This window comes from Drosophila sulfurigaster, chromosome 3 (assembly GCF_023558435.1).
Source record: "Drosophila sulfurigaster albostrigata strain 15112-1811.04 chromosome 3, ASM2355843v2, whole genome shotgun sequence".
NCBI classification, from domain to species: Eukaryota; Metazoa; Arthropoda; class Insecta; order Diptera; family Drosophilidae; genus Drosophila; species Drosophila sulfurigaster.
Genome location: NC_084883.1, coordinates 30,473,006 through 30,491,817, shown reverse-complemented (window position 1 = coordinate 30,491,817; position 18,812 = coordinate 30,473,006). Strand labels below are relative to the sequence as shown.

Genomic DNA, 18,812 nt, shown 5'->3' with positions numbered 1-18,812 from the left:
TAAATAGTGGGTATTTAAATTGAGAATTATATATTCAGAAAGTGTATTAATAGTCGCATTGCAAGGTATTATATTGCATTCCTTAACTTTTTTTTAACAATGCTTTCACTACAAATATTAAATTTATTAGAAATTTGACCAAATGTTTTGTTTATAATTGAAATGCAAGTCGGTGCTGCTCAGGTATAAAAATATATTTTAAAAATGTATGTATCTTCAATCAGTTCAATCTTCTCTGTTGTGATTTTAAATTATTCAAATTTTCCCAGAACACTTGAAACATTTATTTTCTATAATAGCTTTGTGAGCTTGTCGACTGAGCCAAACTGATAATTATATAGAACACGCTAAATTTGTTATGCCTCTGTTGCTACTTCATGTTGATGAAGCAAACAACTGAAAGAGGGTTGAGCTTGGGGGAAAATTTTTTGTTGTTGTTAAAGAAGACAATTTATAGGAACTCGGGAGGACCGCAAGTAATTAATGACATATCCATTTAAATTTTGTGGGCTTATTACAAAATGATTTAAATGCATTTTAGTGTAAAATGGAAAACCAGTTTTACAATTGTAAATTGCTGTTCTACGCGACTCGACGAGAACTGAAACAGTTGAAGCACTTTGCGGCTTGTCGCAGATTTGTCACATCACTCAAACGCTGGCTGAAGTGTGGCCAGGATATGTGAAGCACTTAAAAGTGCGCGGTCGGAGTGGAAATGAATGATGGAATGATGACACTCGCAGCAAATTGCACTGGACAGATAAAATGATATTTGATTGCAATCGAAATGGACTTTTGCCGTGACTTTTCAGATTTTCCAATTTTCCGATCAGCGGCGTGACTTGCTTGATGCATTATTTTTGACAATCGCTCAATAACTTTTTGACAGTTGATGATTTTTTTTAGTGAAGTCACAAACCGTTACCTGATCAAAGGGTGAGTTTGCGGCCAATTAAGGATTGATCGATAGCATAGAAGATGCTCAATTGCAATATCGATTTCAATAGTTTGATTTTAATTTTTAATTGCCCATCAATAGTAGGTGGATGAGGGAGGGAGGGATATCGCACTCGATTGTCAATGTGCACACACACACAAGTGTCACACCACCACCAAAAAAATGTGACCCTCCCCACACTCGAAGAAAACACAAGCACACTTTTATGGTTATTGCCAATTGCCAGCCCTGGGGGCAGTAGATTGTAATGCACATGCATGTTAAGTGTGTGTGTTTGGGTTTTGCGTGCTGTGTAACCCTGAATGAATAAAGTGTGTCAATTATGCACATTTTGAAGTTGCTCTTTGGAAAATTTACATTTTATTAGATTTTACATGCTCGACGCATTAAAATTATTTACGATCCCAAATATTGTAGGTTGTAAATAATTTCCATGGCACGTACTATTAATAGTTTAGCTCGACACACTTAGGTAACGGCTATTTGTAAGCCCCTTTTTCTTGACCTTTTGCCGCCTAATTAGAGGCGCATTGTTTTCCGATCCTCCCCATTCCTACGTAATTCTTTCAAATGGTCATTCGCATGGACACGCGCACGTCACGTTTTTAAACTGACCCGCAAATCTGTTGAAATTCAGTTTCAACTGATAGCCACACAAAACAATGAATGGCAAATCACTCGACAAGGGGGCGAAGCGACTAGTTAATCAGTAATCGCCGCTCGTTGGGCTCGTCAAGATGTCGTCGTCGTCAACTGAAATCAATTACTATGAGCAAGTGCTCAACATACGACAGGTCGTCGACGAGGCACATTTAGAGGATTGCGATGAGGCGCTCAATATATGCGATCTGTCGAGCGTGGAGCGCAAATTCCAGCTGTGGCAGCAGCACTTGCCCCGCATCAAGCCTTATTATGCGGTCAAGTGTAACGATAACCCAATCATCGTACAAACTCTGGCCGCACTGGGAGCTGGCTTTGATTGCGCCTCCAAAAATGAGCTTAAGCTGGTTTGTATAGCATTAATATAAACTAGTTAGCTGATTATTTTAATGTATTTTACTTTGAACAGGTGCTGAACTGTAATGTCGAACCAGAGCGCATCATATTTGCTAACCCTTGTCGCCCGGTCAGCCATCTGGATTATGCTCGAGAACAGCACGTGCTCAAGGGCACGGTTGATAACGAATTTGAGGTTTACAAGCTGCACAAGCACTATCCCAATTCAAAGTACGTATACCGAAAATCCGACTTAGTCTCGGTTTAAATGCGTACATATTTTGTATATACTAAGACGATTATCTCCATCAAACTCAATTGTCGAGACGATTTTGTTGACAATTACCAAACACCAAAATTTCCCAAAAATAATTCAGATTATTAACTGGGGTATCGTTACTAATTGATGGAAACTGTAACAGATCTTCGACAGAGGCATCGTCTTTTATTGTATTACCTAGCTTTTCGCTTATTAAATATGTTAAACGAGTATTTTAACAATCGAGCTCACTGGATTGTAGCTGACTTACTTGTTATCAGTCTGAGACTGAATCTTAATCTATTCATTCATTTTCCAGCCTGATTGTACGTTTCAAGTGCGAGGCAAAGGCCGCTCAGTGCCCGCTGGGCGATAAATTCGGTTGCGATGCGGACATTGATGCCTCAGCATTAATGCTGCTCGCCAAGGCGCTGGACTTGTCTGTGAGTAAGATTGGTAGGAAGTAATGTAATTGTAATCTTAAGTAATCTTTATACATAGGTGACTGGCACCAGCTTCCATGTGGGCTCCGGCTGCAGTGAATTCGAGGCCTATGAGCGTGCTATCAAGAAGGCGAAGAACATTTTTAAGTTTGGTGAGCTGCTGGGTTACGATCTAAAGCTACTTGATATTGGTGGGGGATTCCCAGGAAGCGATGACGAACAGTTTGGCAATGTAAGTTATGTGATTTGTCTGAAGTATAGGACTAACATTCAATTCTTTAAAGATTGCTGGCATTGTGAACAAGGCAGTCGAGAAACACTTTCCTGATGAACGCATCGAGATTATTGCAGAACCCGGACGTTTCTTTGTGGCAGCTGCTTATACTCTCGTCTGCAAGATTCATGCCAAGCGGGAGGTGCGCAATGCGGCAGGAAAACTGGACACGGTTATGTACTATCTGAACGATGGCGTCTATGGCTCCTTTAATTGTATTCTCTATGATCATCAGGTGGTCACGGCAGAGCATTATTTGGTAGGCAATTTGTCATTTATCATGCAATTATGAAGTCCTAAATTGTCTTCTTTATTTTTTAGGATGATGCCGAGAATTTGCCTACGTTCAAGAGCCTAATTTGGGGTCCTAGCTGTGATGCGTTGGATAAGGTAAATTGTTTGCTTTTTTCAAACTTTCATTTAACCCATATTAATATTCAATGTCTTTTATAGATTTCTGAAGATCTGCGTTTGCCCAACCTAAATCGGGGTGATCTAATAGGCTTTCCAAATATGGGCGCTTACACAGTGCCCATTGCCAGTGCCTTCAATGGTTTCCCATTGCCCAAGACGCTATACTTTAAAGCCATCTGACTAAATAAAGAAAGCAAGCGTTGTGTTAGTAACCAATATGATTCTTTATTCTTTGATAATTCGCGAGAAAACATAGTCTGCATGGCCAAAGGCCTCGCACACTTTGACTTCTACAACGAAGCATTTTACAATTGATTTTGCCTCATGGATTCGACTCCTTTCTTTGCTGTTTGTTTTGATTTCTAATATTTCGAAGAGAGCAGCTATTGCCAAAACTGACCCGAGTTAGCGTATTGAGCACACTCTCTTGAAAATATTTGTTTGCATTTGTTTGTTTGGTTTTTCCTTCTTCCTTCCGACTCGGGAACTCGCCAGTGGCTAACTGACCCAACCAAACTGACGAGAAGCCCAATATAGAAGAAAGATGTGACGAATAGATGGTTCAAATATAAATGTAAATGTAAATATAAATTAGCCTATAGGTATATATGTGTAACTTAGTTAAAATACAATTCAATAGAGGTACGTACATACATAGAAACATACATATATAAAAAAAAAACAATTTCAAAAATTGTAATTTTAGTGTGGTAGAATTCTATAAAATTTGTGAGTTTTCATTGGTTTTTTTTTTGAGGCTACCAATTATAATTGGCGCACTCCTGATATGTTACGATATTACCACTGTGTATATATCTATAACGATTATGTATACAATAATTGATATGTATGTGTATATGCGGGACAACAAATGTGTCCGCTTCTCAATCCTCATTCCTATAACTTTTCCACCTCTCTTCCATATAAAGAGTACAAACTACTTATTCCATAATCAGTTCTTGTTGATTGATGCAAATGTTTACGTTTTTTATCTTGTTTGAACGCGTACAATTTTTTAAAGTAATTATTTTTTTGTTTCTTTTGTTTTTGTAAATTTTTAAAAGTAGTTGCACATAGATTTGTATATAGCAATATATAGTATAGTAAGAATTTTGTAAATAATAGAATCTTGCAAATTTCGACTAGGTTGCATTGTAAAAACTTGAATAGCTAACAGAATAGAAATTGAACAAACAAAAATTTTTATAATGATTGTATCTCACAACAGCGACGACAAGACGACGACATATGTTATTAGTACTACACACAATAGATAGGTACATAAATATAGTAGATATTACATATATGTATAAATATATGCATTGTAGTTATGATAAAACATGTAAAGATTCTCGCATAATTCTTAAAACGACTACAAGTAGTAATAATAATTTTCAATTAATAATAATATCGCTTAGCTTAGCTGCTAACAATTCACGTTCTCAGATATGTTCACGTTTAAATCTCTCTTTTCGAATTATCATTTTTGTGGAACTTACAACTACATACATAGATGCCTTTTGATAACAATTACGATTACAATCTTTCATTTATTCAAGGCTAAGCGTTAACAATTAACGAGCTTGTACTAACATTTATAAGCAGCATTTGTCGGGCTACTGCACTATATTATAATTATAATTGTTATTATTATTATTTGTTTGTTTTGTGTACTTTGGAGTGTTTGCAGTGTTCAGTTAATAATTGTTTTTGTTTGCGCGTTTTATGGCATATTGGCATCAAATAATCAATTCAACAAGGTGGGTGTGTACGAGTATCATTTTGCATTTGAGTATTCAGTTAATCGATGGGGGCACTTGCGGGGTGATATTGCTGTTGTTCTGCTTGTTTTGTTGCTCTTGGTTGGGTGCATTCTGAGTCTAACAATTGCCAGAGTTGCATAATTCACGGATTCACTATAATCTATAATAAAAAATACAATACAACAACACAGAAAAAGGTTTGTAGGCGTACAAAAGTTCTATGGTATTTTTTTGGTTTTTAGATTTTTTTTTTTTTGGGCTTTGATTTGATTTGTTTTTGGTTTTGTGGGGGCATAAGTATCACTTCGTCTATGTCTGATGATGATGAGCCATCATGACCACCTACATAATACTATGTGTGTGTATAAAACTAATCGGAAAAACGGAATGTGAATGCAATTGATACGATTGCGTGTGTATGCTCTTAATGCTTTTGAAGTAGCATTTTTTAAACACTACTCAGAAACGCCACGCTAAACATGGCTAATTGGGCCAAAATGTTCACTTGCAGTATCCTCATGAGACCGCCGCTCGTGGGTGAGGGACTCACATTGAGGCCAGCGCAGTGCATCTTCTCGATGGGCATCGCTTGCACAAAATACTCGCGATTGTCCAGCGACATGTGGCACAGTGGCTTCTTCTTCTGTGACATTTCATCATCCTTATTTTTTAGATCCTCCAACAGCTTTGGGAACCAGATCAATTCGCACGAGCAATTCAATGGATTATCTATATTATTTGATAACAATCAAGAATGAAAACTGTAAGCTTGATTTAGGTAATTTCCACAACTTGCCAGTGATGTCAATTATGCGTAGAGTATCGATGACTGGTTCCATGGTGTCCTGTGGAATGCGTTGCAGCTTGTTATTCTGCAGATTCAATGTCTCCAGTGAGTTGAGGTTCTCGAATAAGGTGCTTGGAAGCACTTTAATGCTACAATTGAATAATAATAAGAATAATAAGAAAAATAATATTGATGAATATGAGACGCATTCCAAAAGATAAGATTTGTGCACTTGAGGCGAGCTAATTTACTCATTCTTCTGAAGATTAACGAATGTCAGGGAATCGCCATAGCCAGTAAACGCATCATCAGCCAATACGTTGATATTGTTGTTACGCAAATCCAAATGACGCAGGCGATGGAGGGGACGCAATGCCTCACTGGGTATGGCATGAATATTGTTATCGCCCAGACGTAAATACTGCAGATTCTCTGTGGGTATTTACATAGTATTATGTCAGTCAGTTTAAGAGCAGATAATCGCATTCCAATCTCTTACCCTCTAGACCCTTGAAAGCATCTTTATCGATGACGCTGATCTTGTTGCCCTCCAATTCCAATGAGTTGAGTAGACTTAAGTGCGAAAATACATTTGCAGGCACGGTTGTGATCATATTATGTGCTAATATCAATGAATCCAAGTTCTGCAGGCCTGAAATACAATCGGGATGCTTTAAGTTCTGCCAATAGACTTTTATTTAACGCATCTTTTACCTTCAAAGTCGCCCTCGCTGATCGTACGAATCTTGTTCTCCTGTATTTCGAGCTTCTTTAGATTATCCAATATGGAGAGCGCTTTCTGCGGCACATTGGACAGATCATTTCCACCCAGATTCAAACGCTTCAGTTTCCTAAATTTAACAAATTAATACTTTCAGAGGTTAATACGTTATTTAATACGCATACGCACTTTTCCAGGCCGCGGAATGCTTCCGGGTCAACTTGTGTGATTTTATTCTCGTAGAGCGTGAGTATCTCTAATGTATCGAGTCCCTCGAAGGCATTGTTATGTATAACAGTGATTTTGTTGTGATTCAAATTTAATATTAACAAATGATACAAATGTTGCAGGGCCTGCAAAACAAAGAATTAATCAACATATTTTAAAATGGCGCTTTCAATTGCAAAACAAGATGGCTGTCAATCCGATAAGTAAGGCTATCGAATTAAAATCTATCTATAGCGCTCGCAAAGTATGCAATGAAATATGTGTTAACAATTATTTACCTGTGATGGCACCGTTTTCATTTGATTCAGTGAAACATCAAGCTGTGTGAGTCCCTTGCCTAATTATGAATGTAGAATTTGTTAAAATATTTATCAATACGAAGTGTGTTCTTCACTTACCCAACGAACTGAGTGCATTCTCCTCGATGGCAGCCAAACTGCTGTTGTGTATTGTCAAGTGGCGGATATCCAGCGCAAGAAAAACAAATCCTTGAAGCTTGGGCAGGTTGTTGTGGCGCAGCTTCAGGTAAAAGATAATCGGACTCTTGCCCTTTAGCGTGCCCATCGATTTTGTGATGTGCGCCAAATCGGTTGTTTCGCATAAAATGTCCAAGCCATTTTTCTTCACCGTGCAAATACAAGGCGAAATATCGCTCTGCTCTGGGCACACCTGTTGTGGTGTTCCTTGAGCCAGTGCTTGTTGAGTCAAAAAGAAGAGCAGCAGACAGCTAACGGTGCTCAGTGCATTCAGGTGTTGGACTAGCAGCGCCCTCTGTCCTGCCATGTTGGAAACTCAAGCAATCACACACAGACGCAGACTTACACAGACTCGCGCACACAGACGCAGGGCAAGCTCAACTCAATGATCGTTACGACGTCAAAGTTTTGCGTTGTCGCCGGTGATGTCGCTGATGTGCTGATGATGCTATTTACAATTGTGTGTGTGTCCCTGTTTGCCGCCGCATAGAAGAAGCAGAGACAGTGAGTGTGAGAGAGAGGGAGAGACAAATAGAAATGAAACTACAAAACTACAACAAAAAGTGAATTACAAATTAAACGAACAATACGCGACTTGCGCGATTTTATTTGTGTGCGCTTTGGGATTTTGCACAGAAGTCGGATTAAAAATAAATTGAGCTAATTGAGGAGCTAAAACACGTACAGTCGTTCTCAAATCAGATAATCCGATGACAAAGCAAAAAAAGCTACGCATAGAAATTGCAATGGCATTTTTCACACTTACCTAAAATGTTTGTCCGTCCCTATTTGATCAGTGCCAAATTAAACATGCTTCTATTAATTTCCCCGATGTGCAACAATTAAATCATTGCTCACTCGCACTCGCTCTGCATCAACAGTCCGTCACTCCTTCTCACTCGCACTCTCACACACACACACGCATTGAGACAAAGGGAAACAATACCCCGTCCCAGCTGCTACAGACTGGGGGCGGCTTGGGGTGTTGGTAGGATTGTCTGTGGTTTGAAGTGGGGCGTGTGCTTGTTGTTTGTTTGTGTGTGTGTAAACTCGGTCAGAGTGTGTGTATAACGTTATAACGGAAAATCGATATCATTCCAAAGAGGTTGTTGAATGACCAACGACGAACGAACGAGTCGCGCTTTCTTTTTTCCTGTTCGCTGATTTTCCGTCGACGTTGTTGTTTGTGCAAGTGTCCCTTGTGACGCCAACGACGGACTGGTGGAGAACTGAATTACTAAGAGTACATACGTTGGGTGATGCGAAAAATTATGGCAATTGTTGTACTTGTTATGGTGCAAAGAGCAACAACATAAGCGCTTTGTGTTAGGATTATTTGTTGTGGCAACGTATCAGCAAGTGGGAGATTAGTTTTCTTTTTTCTTTATACTCAGAACTTCCGCGCGCCGATACACGCATTAGGTATATGATGTGTGTATAGGTATGTATGCGTATTAATGGGAATAAAAAGAGTGCGGATAGCGCGTTCAGAAGCACGTTTGCTTGGCAAAACCGACGTCTGCGGACTGATTTTTTCCGATTTCAAAAAGTTTTTCAAAGCTGTTTTATTAGCAAGTGTGACCATAAGCAACAGCTGAGAAATTATGGTTTTAGGATATATCGAATCCAACAAGAACGCGATGCGCGTCATGGTCACACTTGTGCAGTATTTTTGAAACTCGTGCAAAATTCAAATTTAAGTGTGTCCTGTGTTTTTTTTTATAAATCATCCAGAATATTTTTTTTTGCACCATATGAGTTTCCGGCTACCAATGCTGTTGTAAGGCAGCGATTTTCGGCAAAATGCGATATCATAAATTGAGTAACTGCATTTGTTCATACGCATGCTATTTTGGTAAGTTTTTGTGCTTTAAAACTCCGATATATTGAAAAGCACTTCCGGTATATTTCAGTTTTTAATATCGAAAATTCTCTTCTTAGCTTTGTTAAGACCGACAATTACGGACTAAAATTAGATTTCGAAATTTGAATGCTTTTCTATTTATGTGGGGTTGTTTTATGCGCTCAACCGAGTTGGACGTTCATGGCGTTGCCACCATGCGAAGTGAAATGGTCACCCTGCGAAATAAAATTGAATATAAAAATCGGTCGTAGAAGCCTTTTCGAAAACCTATCAATCTTGAGGAACGGAGATCGAAAAAAGTAAGTCAAAACAAATCGAAAACTCATACATGGAAAGTGAACCAAATTATTAAAGTTTTTATAAATAAAATACAAAGAAATGACTAAATTCAATAAAGAGCTATTAATAAACCTCTTAGCGGAGTTCCTTGCCAGCATGCTTGTCCAATTTGCGGGCTGTGGTGTTACTAATTATTGGACAGGCAGTTGGTCAAAAGGTTGGTCAATGACGTATTTACCATACGCTGTTGCCTGGGGAGGCTCCGTGATTGCGGCAACTCAAGCATTTCGAATATTGTCTGGAGCGCATATTAATCCGTGCATTTCCATTGCCGCTATGATAATGCAACAAGTGGAAGTTCTCGATGGTTTTTTGTATATATTGATGCAATTACTAGGCTCTGCTGCAGGATTCGGTGTCGCCTACGGCATCGTTCGACGCGATAACGCGACCGGATTTTGCGTGACCCGAATTTCTATCGATCCCTGGTGGAAATCGATACTGCTCGAGTTCTATATGACTGGAGCTTGGGTGTTGGCCATGTGTGCATCGTGGAATGTGGCTAATGAGGAGTTGTTGGAGACAATATCATTGCGGATAGGCATTGTGGTCGCCGCTAGCACTTTGGCAGGTGTAAGTTACTTTTAAAATAATTATCGATATCTGCAATTGGTGTATGTATATGTATTTTGCAGGGTGGTTACACTGGCGCCAGCATGAATCCATTCCGTTCGCTATGGCCTGCGATTGCAGATAGCTTTTGGGATTACATTTACATTTACATGGTGGTGCCGCCAATTACTGCTGCACTTTTGGCAGTAGCGTGGCGTTTCCTCTATCTGCAAGGGGACATTGAGTCAAGCACCACCAAGAAGGGTGGCGACGAATAAGAAATGCAAGCGGGTAAGTGTAATAGTGTTGCCACACTGGATTATTTAGTTTATAACGAGTGACAAAAGTACAATACATTTATCATAGATGGCGCCAAGCATAGAAGAGTGACAATTTTTCCATACAGTTAAAATAGATGGCGCCAAAAACAGTAAGCTGAAAACTTCGACACATTTAACATAGATGGCGCAACAAATAGAAGACTGACAAAATGTCCATACAATTATCATAGATGGCGCAAGAAATGGAAGTGACAAAATTTCGACACATTCAACATATATGGCGCCAAAATAGAAAAGTGAAAAGCTTCGACACATTTAACATAAGATGGCGCAATAAATAGAAGAGTGACAAAATGTCCATACATTTAACATAGATGGCGCAAGTAATAGAAGTGAAAAATTTTCGACACATTTAATATAAATGGCGCCAGATATATAAGTGATAAATCTACATACATTTTATCATAGATGGCGGCAGAAATACAAGGGTGAACAAGCTTACCTACAGTCAACATAGATGGCGCAAGAAATTTTGGCGCTGCCACACAGTCAAATTTAGTTGGAAAAGGCATGTTATCGATAACTTGATCTCAATAGGCGCGTCAGTTTGAAATTTAAATTTTCTCATCGCATGCAGGCATTATTTCTAGAAATTCAGTTCACTTCGAGCAGTCAGTTCAACAAATTATATACGAACACAAAATGGGGAATTTTAAATGGGATCTGGATTTAGCGAAGAAACTGGCAGCCGAATTTACGGGCACAGCAATGTTAATGACGCTTGGATGCTCCATAGCGCAGTTTTCAAAATCATATAGTGAGGTATCATTAGGCTGGGGATTCTCCTATGCAGCAGCCATACATACGTTCGCCTTCCTCAGTGGCGCTCATATCAATCCATGGGTCAGCGTGAGCGCCACCATTGTGGGCGTGATGGAATGGGAACTGATGTTATGCTACATAGCCTGTCAATTATTGGGCGCCTTTGGTGGATTTGGATTGGCCTATGTCGCGCTGCCCGAGAATAGTAAACACTTTTGTACGACCATGGCGGGCGCAAATTTTGATGAATGGAAAATTATACTCGTGGAGTTTATGCTATGTGGATTCTTGTTATTTGCATATTGCGCCATTTGGGACAAACGCAGCAAAGCCGCTTACGATTCATATTCCCTGCGCATTGGTTTCATAATTGCCGCACTTTGCTTTGCTGGCGTGAGTATTAAGTTTAGTTAATGGTGAACTACAAAATGAATTGATTAATTAATTGATTTTTTTTTTAGCACTTTCATGGTGGCTGCAGCGTGAATTTCTTTCGTTCCTTGGCACCTGCCGTGGTGCAATTGGAGTTTGATGGTCTCTGGGCATATTTTGTGGGACAATTGGTGGCCGCTATTCTTGTGCCAGTTCTCTGGCGCTTTGTTATAGCCGACGAAAAGCCGGAACCGATGGAGTAAACCAAATTTTTTAGTAAATAGGAAATTAAGAACGCAATGTTCACGTCTCTAAATTATCCGAATATTTTGTGTATTTCGTTGTAGTAAGTAAATTTGTAAACAACGATGACGAAACAGAAAAAACATGTCCTTTGATCCTGATCAGGTTACAGCCGCGCACGTGGGCGTAATTTTGTCGCAATTAGGATGCGATTACGATAATGTGACTCTGCATTCTCTCTCTTTTTCTCTCGCCGCACACAAGCCAACGAAAGGGTAATTGAAGAATGACGTGTTGGCTGTCTGAGTTTTTTCTGCTGCTGCTGGTCCAGAGACCCTTGCCGTGTGGCCACGTGCCATCAGAGACGCCTCTCCTTTCACTTGAAGTGAGATGGGGGGTCGAAACAGTTACAATTTCAATTTGCAAGCTTGTTGCCTTTTGCCACAACGTCTTCGTCTTGGGGTTGTTTCAGCTGACGGATTAAGTTTTCAGGCCAGCAGCAGCTGGCTTGGGATCTCTTTTTGTGTGGGCTTGTGTACAATTTGAATTTTGACAAAGTGCAAAATCCTTGGCACTTTGAAGACTGATTGACTTCTTATCCTTGAATGGATTTGAATGGAAATATTATTTCCATTTCCCGGCAGTTGACGTTGTTGCTGTTGTTGCTGTTGAGGGGGAGTGGCTCTCACCCCTCGTATCCGTATTTATGTAGCATAAACAAACGGAAGATAATCAAGATGTAAAACACAATCCGAGAAGCTCTCGCTCCAGTTTCTGCTCCGCAGTCTCCGTCTCCTTCTTCTTTTTCTCGTGTCGCGGCTGAAATTGAAAACCAAACAAACTCGTTGCTGAATCAAAAGGCAAGAGACCAATGCGTTGGCAAATTACATAGCGCCGTTGCATGCCACACAATGTTACAGTTACAGTTACAGTACACCGAAAAAAAAAGAATGTTGCAGCTCATTGAAATTACTATTATCAGATTTAAATTTCATTTATTTACTAACTGAATTTCACATCAAAGAGTATATTTTTTAATTTCAGCATCATTTCCTTAATATGCTTCACTATTTCTCTCAGTGTAGAGCAGTTACCGCTATTGCAAATGGGGCAGGAGCGGCGTCAGGGAGCTAGAAAAGCGCCAGTGAAAATTGTGAAACGGATTTTCGCAATTTCACTTTGTAGCTTGGGTCTGCAAAGGAGTGAAGGGGGAAAACTGTTATTAAGTTAATGAAGGAGTGCTCTGCTCACACATTTTACCTGACACGTGATTCGACTGACGGAAGCACAAAACGCCTCAGCACACACGCACGCAAAGGCAGCAAAGGGGGTCAAGGAAAGTGGAGGAAGGGGAGGTCAGCGTGGGGGCACAAGGAAATGGATAGGAGATGTCGAGGATAGGCCAAGATGCTGATCACTTTTGTGGGCGTCACTTCAAGGTGTTGAACAGCGACGATAAAGCAACGTAATTCAAGTTGCCACATGCCACATGCTGATACAGTGTTTATGCAACACATTTCAGAAACTAGAAGATATCGATCCGGTTTGCTTAAAACAAATTTCTTTTGATATGAAATTTATAATTTTAGCAGCTTAATATTTGAAGTTCTGTTTGAATTTTTTATATATTCATATATTTATTCTTTCATATACAATTTTAACTCAAAGAGATTTTATGGATATTATATAAAAGTAAAAAATATATAATAGTTTAGGACATTAGTTTATTTATAGTTTTTCTTTTTTTTTGTTTAATTGTATTTGATTTCCTTATTTTTTCAATAAGCAACATATCAAGTCAAGTTTTCTTTTGCTTTTCTGTGAAGCTTCCGTAGTTAATTTTAAATTTGGGTTCAATATAATTTCACTTGCAGTCGATCTTTCGAGTGACTGAAATACATATTTTATTTTTTCATCACTTTTATTTTATGTATTTGCAATTTATAGCATGGATTATTTTTTTAATATTAAGCAATAAAAAATTGAAGACAGTAACACTTCTTTTATACTTTTTTAAAATTATTTTTTAAAAATAGTTTGTTTTTAGGAATGTGTCCTTTTTTTCTGTATTTCTGTATTTTTGATTTACCAGTAACATTAATTATGATGATTATTAAAGTTTGCTACAATGTTTTAACAAGTCAATTGATTTAGATATTCTACAAGAGAATAGTTTAAAAATAAATAATGTTTTAAATATAAATCTCTTAAAGCTTGATACGGAATTTTAAATATTAGAGCACTTTAACTGTCCATTGAATTTTGAATTTTCTAAAACCCATTTTATAATTTCAAGTAGGTTTTTAATTCTTTTAATATTATGCATAAACGCTGTAAAGAGCTTTTTAAATTGTAGACAAAAAGAAGCAGACTTTAAGTAGCTTTTAAGTAGCTTGGAAGCTGCTTAAGCTTAAGCTTTAGTGCCGTTTTAGTGTCTTAATACTTTTGTTGAATACTTGGCGCATTTAAATCATAATTAGCATATTTATTTGCCGAGCAGTGTAAATGTTAATTTTTTGTGTTGTGTTGTGTTTAATGAAGTTCTATGTAAAGCTCTGATGCATTAAGAACGTTGCAAGTGCCGCTGGCAACTGCTTGGTTGTTGCAACAATGTGTGGCACGCAAACGCGTAAAATGAATGAGAGTATATACACAGAATACACAGAATTTCTATAGAATATATTGTCAATTAGTTGCTCGCACATGCTCGACTCATTAGCTTGCCCCAACTTGTGGCGCTGTTGCATATTTAACAAGTGTTAACGCAAATCCCTCGCCAGCTGTAATTAAACCAAGAGCTAAATGCCACAGCACATATGCCCCAGCTATGTATCTATATACCTTATACAATGTATCTGCAGCCATACAATGCAGCAGTATCTACAGAATGTATCTGTATCTATCGAGCGTGTGTGTGTGTGTGTGTGTGTGAGGCAAGCTCATCTCGCAAAGTGGCAGGTTAAGTAAACAGTTTCATTGTGCGAATTCAATTAAAATTTATTCAAAACGTCAACGGCAGCTTCTGCAATCTGCGGCTGCCACAAAGTATCTCAATCGAGCTCTATGTATCTGTAACTGTTCTGCGAGGGTGTGTGTGTGTGTATCTACTTGGTCTGCCATTGGCAAAAAGGGGTGTGTCCTAGGCGGAGACACGCCCACCACGCAACGCGCAATTGCCGCACTTGCGACGAAGCGAGACAACCGAATACACAAATAATGTTGCAAGCAACAAGATACCATGCTGTATATATACAATGTATCTGTATCTGTATCTGTATCTCTGCCTCTCTGTATCTGTAGCTGGCACTTGTCGGCGCCGTCGTCGACGTCGTCGTCATCGTCGTCGCTGTTGTTGCTGCTGCCTCGGCTGTTGTAAGTGGTGTAAATGGCAATTTGTCTGCCCCCGCACGGTAGCGATTATCAGAAGCAGCAGCAACCCAGCGTTGACAGACAGCCACAGATACAGATACAGATACAAATGTGTGTATCTGTGTAGATATGTATCTGTTCATTCGTATTCGTATTCGCGCATTTTTGCCATATCATCGTCGTTGCGCCGTCATCATCGTCATTATCATCATTATGATCAACCATTTTTCCAAAAAAAAAGGAAAAAAAAGTGTCTTATTTTTTCTCTGGCATTATTTCTTGCACACACAGCTATAGATACAGATACGTCTGTATGTAGATACTTTTCTCTTTCTTTTTTTGTACCTGCTCCATTGGGTTATTTTCAACTTCCGCTGCAGCGTCGTCCATCCGCAGCTCCATCCACTACAGTCCCTCCCCCGTCCCTTTGCTCTACCCTATGTTACAACTAATAAAATTACTCAGCAACAAATTGTATCTGACGCCATACAAATATTTTTGGACAGAGGTATTTTACACACTCTTTGTTGTTGCTGCCACAAATAGCTTTAAATTAAAGTCTAGATACATTTATAATAATGGGAAGCATTTCACAAATTGTTTGGGAAAAGCATTTCAGATTTTACAACTAAAGCATAAATGGAAATTTCGAAATTAGCTGCTCTTAAAAAGCAACTATCATGGAATCTCAATTGCTAATAAACCATATGGAAGATTATTTTATTTTAAAGTACAGAGTTTGGAATTATAAGTATTTTTAATTAAATTGAAAGCAAAGTTAAATAAACATGCATGCGTTAGTTAATAATAAATTAGATACAATTTAATACTGAATTTAATACTGTGACATAAATAAATAATAAAATTAGATTAAATTCAGGAACTAAAATATATGTTATATATATAGGGCAGTAACAAAATCAAAATCAAGTTATTTAAGCAGATCTCAGATTAAATGAAATTAAATTATAAACCTTTCCAAAAGATCGTTAGACAAGGAGTGCAAACACCTAAAATGGTAGACTGCACTGCTTGCCACAGTTTGAACAACCACAGCAAGCAGTGTATGTGTGCAGCTATGTAGTTGTCTAACAACAAATGCGAAGCATGCAATGCTGCATTATCTTTAACTGATCTAATCACTGCAACCCCTTTAAAAATGTCTGCTGACAAATGGCTGCCGATGCAACACGTTTGTTGCCGCGCAACAATGGCCATACGATGATGATAATGATGGTGATGACGATGATGGTTTTAATAATCGCTATAATGATGATGGGTAGATGAAGTAACAACGAGAGGAACGACATTTCGCGCTAACGAATTCAATTGAGTTGAATTTTTCATTTAACGTTTATTTAACTTTTTTGTTTTCGTCAACGACAACCGATGAACAACGGTAAAAGCAAACACACACAAGAGAGCCAAAGGCACAAAACCAGCCACAGGGATTCGCATACAGCATAAGGGGGAGTGAGACGAGTAAGTGAGTGGGGGCAGTGGGCGAAAGCACAAGAGCAAACGAGATGGAGAGATACAGAGAGAGCGCGATGAGCCGTTGGGTGCAGAAGCTCAGTTGTTCCCAGTCTCAGTCTCAGTCGCAATTCATATGTACAGTTTAACATGAGTTTGTGTGTGTGTCCTATATGGTGAGCTGTGCTCGCGTGTGTCTGTTTGTGTGCCTGCTCTGATTGTGCCAATGGCCGTTGTACATACATACAAAAGTATTTTCGTTTATGTGTGTGTGTGCATACGGATTCGTACTCGCCCATAAATTTATGCCTAATGGCAATATTGTTGGTTTCGTTTTGTGTGTCTCTCTGATGCCCCTCCACTACTGCGTCTGCCCCCCCTTCAGCAGCCGGTTGCTGTACATTGTGTGCCGTTGTCGTCATTGTACTTGATTATTAAATGACACATTATGTGATTTTCAACATGTTCGGAAACTGACAAAAGGGACAAGAGCAGGGGAACTGAGAAGAGGATGCACAGCATCAGTTCATCGTATTCGTACCCACTTCAAATTGAATTCAAAGCAAACCAAATGGTCGACTTGTTGTAGTACCTCCCTCCTTCCTCCTCTCTTCGCCCTTTTCACCTTTCCCTGCCTGCTGCCACCCAGCAGACGATATCGGGCTGTCAGCCAGTTACACGAGCATATGACAGCCGTAGAAGGCATTTTGTAATATGTTCATTGAGTACGTGAGCTTCCTGCCGCTGTCGCGCTGTGTTGTAGGTATGAGAAAGAGAGAGAGAGGGGAAAAGAAGAGGCGAAGACGCAACGGATACAGCGCAGTTAACAGCGGCAGAGGCGTAGATGGAGATGGGCTCGAACTCATCGATAGCCCCAATCGATTACTGATAACTTTAGTATATTTCACTTGATAGTATATTTGACGCATTGTTAATAGGTAATTGATAGCCAAAATCGATTACTTGCATATTTTTAGGTATATTTTATTTAAGCAAAGAATAATATTTACCAGAAATCCCTTATTTGCTTTCGCTACGACGCCACTGGCAGCAAGAGTATTGTAAATGGCGCCGCATGGTCGCGCCTCTTGGGTTGGGCGTCAGACCACTCCCCCTTTTCAAAGTCACAGTCCGCCACATGCAACAGCAAAAGCAAAAGCAACAGCAACAAGGCAGCGGCAGTGGCAGAAAGAAAGTGTTCAAACAACCCTCAGACCTAGAGTACAGATGAACTGTAAGTGAATGCCACAAAAGCCGTTATGTGGCAACATTGCCAGTGGTTCAGATGTTGAGATGTTGCGGCTGCTGGCTGTTGCTGTTGTAACATTTCTAGCCATGTTCTACTCCTCCTCCTCATCGTAGCGCTGTTCAAACTTTGCCGTACAAATAATTCGAAATTTTCGCACACAATATACAAGTTTCTCCATCTCCAATCCAGACCATTGGATAGTCTGGCAGTGTTCTCTCAGTCCACAATCACAACTCCAGTCACGCCCTTTTGTGTGCTGCATAATGAAATTAAAAAAAAATAGTAACTTACTGTTGCAACAATAACAACAGGCAAATTCATGGTGCGCAAAGTCCATTATGTCATTAGGAGGGCACAATTCCCATTCAATCGCTGAAAAGGTGGCTGAACAGCGCATATGGAAAAGGAAGCACCGCCAATTTACTCGCCCAAGTGTTCGAGTTCCATTCCGGGATTCAAATTACAAAACTCTGCCTCTTCGCATGTGCCAAATGTTAGCATAATTTTCAGACTCAGTTGGTATACTATATGTATATAGTTGAAGTCATATATGGCTGATGAGGGTGCGTTTTATGAACCTAGTTGCAATCTATAGGGCAGTTAAATAACATACATATATTGCATAAGTCATACAAGTAAATAATTAGGAATTCAGCTGAAGTAGGAGGGAAAAAAAAACTTTGATTGCCAATAAAAAAAGTTCTTCGGAGAACTAAATTCTTCTTTGGATTGCATCGGATTTTGGAGAATTCCTTTGTTTTTTAATTTCTACTTTTCTATTTAAAAAGAAGTGGACTTGTAATGGTTATTTAATTTCAACAAGAAGATGCTCCTACAAATAATCCCAAATTAAGAAAAAAAGACCATTTAGAAGTCAAAACTGGTTCAGAATTAACAAAGTTAGGAAACGTCCGTTAGAGATCTCTAAA

At 39.0% G+C, this 18,812-nt stretch overlaps 4 protein-coding genes across 7 annotated transcripts; 3 read left to right on the top strand and 1 right to left on the bottom strand.

The window, feature by feature from the left end:
- Positions 1 to 1,642: 1,642 nt before the first annotated feature.
- LOC133842163 (ornithine decarboxylase 1-like) lies at positions 1,643 to 3,556 on the top strand. The gene is made up of 7 exons (XM_062275149.1): positions 1,643 to 1,965; positions 2,028 to 2,185; positions 2,533 to 2,656; positions 2,715 to 2,888; positions 2,941 to 3,189; positions 3,252 to 3,320; positions 3,384 to 3,556. Exons 1-7 carry the CDS (start codon positions 1,696 to 1,698, stop codon positions 3,522 to 3,524), a joined length of 1,185 nt encoding a protein of 394 aa, XP_062131133.1. The 5' UTR covers positions 1,643 to 1,695; the 3' UTR covers positions 3,525 to 3,556.
- A 522-nt stretch (positions 3,557 to 4,078) lies between these two features.
- On the bottom strand, positions 4,079 to 8,854 carry LOC133842161 (platelet glycoprotein V). Of its 2 annotated transcripts, XM_062275146.1 has the most exons (10): positions 8,086 to 8,854; positions 7,242 to 7,791; positions 7,122 to 7,180; positions 6,805 to 6,968; positions 6,609 to 6,745; positions 6,394 to 6,546; positions 6,146 to 6,326; positions 5,904 to 6,043; positions 5,658 to 5,836; positions 4,079 to 5,267 (listed from the first exon to the last, which is right to left on the bottom strand). In XM_062275146.1, exons 2-10 carry the CDS (start codon positions 7,624 to 7,626, stop codon positions 5,250 to 5,252), a joined length of 1,416 nt encoding a protein of 471 aa, XP_062131130.1. In that variant the 5' UTR covers positions 7,627 to 7,791; positions 8,086 to 8,854; the 3' UTR covers positions 4,079 to 5,249. The 2 variants fall into 2 exon arrangements, with proteins under 2 accessions (XP_062131130.1, XP_062131129.1); XM_062275145.1 differs by having other exon boundaries at positions 4,079 to 5,836.
- Positions 8,855 to 9,482: 628 nt separating this feature from the next.
- Positions 9,483 to 10,736, top strand: LOC133842165 (aquaporin AQPAe.a-like). 3 transcript variants are annotated; one of them, XM_062275153.1, is made up of 3 exons: positions 9,483 to 10,095; positions 10,158 to 10,365; positions 10,681 to 10,736. In XM_062275153.1, the coding sequence occupies exons 1-2, from the start codon at positions 9,562 to 9,564 to the stop codon at positions 10,350 to 10,352; spliced, it is 729 nt and encodes a 242-aa protein (XP_062131137.1). In that variant the 5' UTR covers positions 9,483 to 9,561; the 3' UTR covers positions 10,353 to 10,365; positions 10,681 to 10,736. The 3 variants fall into 3 exon arrangements, with proteins under 3 accessions (XP_062131137.1, XP_062131136.1, XP_062131135.1); XM_062275152.1 differs by having other exon boundaries at positions 10,490 to 10,736; XM_062275151.1 differs by having other exon boundaries at positions 10,441 to 10,736.
- Positions 10,737 to 10,936: 200 nt separating this feature from the next.
- LOC133842166 (aquaporin-2-like) lies at positions 10,937 to 11,838 on the top strand. The gene is made up of 2 exons (XM_062275154.1): positions 10,937 to 11,570; positions 11,639 to 11,838. The coding sequence occupies exons 1-2, from the start codon at positions 11,058 to 11,060 to the stop codon at positions 11,810 to 11,812; spliced, it is 687 nt and encodes a 228-aa protein (XP_062131138.1). The 5' UTR covers positions 10,937 to 11,057; the 3' UTR covers positions 11,813 to 11,838.
- The last annotated feature ends 6,974 nt before the right edge of the window (positions 11,839 to 18,812 follow it).